The sequence below is a fragment of the Clytia hemisphaerica genome, unplaced genomic scaffold (assembly GCF_902728285.1).
Source record: "Clytia hemisphaerica strain Z4C2 unplaced genomic scaffold, Clytia hemisphaerica genome assembly, whole genome shotgun sequence".
Taxonomy (NCBI): Eukaryota; Metazoa; Cnidaria; class Hydrozoa; order Leptothecata; family Clytiidae; genus Clytia; species Clytia hemisphaerica.
Window position 1 is genome coordinate 1,198,863 of NW_027104207.1, and position 2,131 is coordinate 1,200,993.

At 38.8% G+C, this 2,131-nt stretch overlaps 1 protein-coding gene across 1 annotated transcript; it reads left to right on the forward strand.

The window, feature by feature from the left end:
• The first annotated feature begins 951 nt into the window (after positions 1–951).
• LOC136815383 (uncharacterized) lies at positions 952–1,696 on the forward strand. Its single transcript, XM_067071820.1, has 2 exons — positions 952–1,121; positions 1,558–1,696. The coding sequence occupies exons 1-2, from the start codon at positions 952–954 to the stop codon at positions 1,694–1,696; spliced, it is 309 nt and encodes a 102-aa protein (XP_066927921.1).
• Positions 1,697–2,131: the final 435 nt, after the last annotated feature.

Genomic DNA, 2,131 nt, shown 5'->3' on the forward strand with positions numbered 1-2,131 from the left:
AGGAATGTGCAAGGGCTTGGAAAAATGATTAACAGAATAATAATTTTTTGGTATGACAAAGACTTCAGTCAGTTCAAATTGAATAGCTTTGCAACAAATCCTTATCGGTGTAAAATTTTGACAGAATTTTTATTTGATATTTCAGGCCTCCCATTGAGCAACATTGAAAAGACTAGGATAAAAAACATCACTGCCAATCGCAAGTTCCTGAAAAATCTTGGTTTTCGTTCCAACAGAAAATTTGATCGACATGTCCCAAATATTACAGAAGGCATTGGAGACAGTGAGAGTGAGGAAGAAGAAATTGAGACAAACTTAGTTAATGGCGAAGAAGTTTATTTAATTCATAATGGCAAGCAGGTTCTGAAAGCCAAATTTGATGCAGAAGCATCAACTGTTCACGGTGTAGAAGTAGGAGTGGACGAAGGTCGTTTCTTCGTCACCAAAATTCTTCATGGTGTCAAAACATGGGACGGATTTGACTCTTACACCATGAGTGAAGGTGCTGCAATAATGTGGAAAACAAAAGCCACTAAAAGAGCTAAAACAAGAACATCTGAGCAAGGTACAGAAGCTAGTGCTCCTACCCCTTTGGAATAAAAGAAGCGAAAACTTAACCCGGAGGAGTGGAAGATTAATAAAAGAAAAAGAGCAACCAACACAGGACAAAACATGCAGTATACGATCAAGTCTTCAAAGGGAAGTGAAAAAACTCGTACAATCAAAAGAAAGGCAATAAAACCACCCTGCTCTGATAAATGTAGCTTGAAATGCAAGGACAAGCTCTCAGAAGAAATCCGGAAGCAAATATTTGAGAATTTCTATAACAGTGGAGAAAAAAGCCTTCAAACGCAGCAGCTCGTAACCTTGGTCACAGAACGAGAAACTGAAAGAAAAAGAGGAGCAAACTTTGAGAAAAGTCGACGAAATTTCAGTAAGTAATATTTCTTGATGAAAAAGGGTGAAAGAATCAAGGTTTGCAAAACAATGTTTCTCCATACATTTGCCATCGATGAAAAAAGGGTACGAACAGCCCTCCACCATGTCGCAGAAACTGGCACACCAAAGCCTGATGGTAGAGGCAGGCATGGAAACCATCGTCGAGAAGAACAGAGAGAAAGGTTTGTGATGGAACACATATCAACATTCAAAGTGCTTGAGTCCCACTATGTAAGAAGGGAATCTAAGTTTGAATATCTCCCGTGTGAACTATCTGTTGTCGCAATGTATCTAATGTACTTGAAATGGCGGGAAGGAAGGAACTACTACCTAGAAACCTATGACTTCTACGCACGCATCTTGCGAGATCGATTCAATTTAAAATTTCAAAAGCCAAAGAAAGATAAATGTGACACTTGCGAAGAATTTAAGCATACTCCTTCACCATCGGAGGAAGCTAAGCGCCACTTAAAGGACAAAGAGCTTGCCAGAAACATAAAACAAGCAGCAAAAAGAAGATTCATCAAAAGATCTCACCAAATGTGCGGCAGCCTTTGATCTGCAAAAGGTTCTTTTGACGCCTTTCGGGCAGACTTGCTCCTTTCATTACTCTGGCAGATTGGCAAATCACAACTTCACAGTCACCGAACTGGACACTATGTTGACATATTGCTACTTCTGGTCAGAGAATGAGTGTCAAAAAGGATCTTGCGAGGTTGCCATATCTCTTGAAAGCTTTATTTCAAAAAAGAAATGAAGATAATATAAATAAATTTCATTTTTTCAGTGACCGATGCGGAGGTGAAAATAACAATCGCATGATCTTTGTTATGCTAAATGCAGCACTCTATGATCTTGGGTTGGAGTCGGTTCGACTCACCTATCTTGTTTCCGGTCACTCTCAAAGCGAGAATGACACAGCGCAGATGTTATGCTGTTCAAGTATAAGTATGACGAGGAATTTCGCAAGGCTCAATTTTATTCAAACCGACGACCACTCCGGGAAAAGGAGCAAGCTATTCGCAAATCTGAAATGAGAAGGTATTTGAAACCCATGTGGTATTACCTATCAAATAAAAGCTGACCTTTTGAAATTATGTTCGAAAATCTAATCCCAAACAGACATCATATATTTTACGAGAACCTTACAACAAATTCTACTAAAAAAGACGATTAATCAACTATGTTTTAA

What these genes read in the sequence shown, in the direction of transcription:
- LOC136815383 (XM_067071820.1), top strand. Translation starts at nt 952, where the DNA reads ATGAAAAAGGGTGAAAGAATCAAGGTTTGCAAAACAATGTTTCTCCAT. An exon ending in CGAGAAGAACAGAGAGAAAG is followed by an intron (nt 1,122 to 1,557) that starts GTTTGTGATGGA and finishes TTACTCTGGCAG; the next exon opens with ATTGGCAAATCACAACTTCA.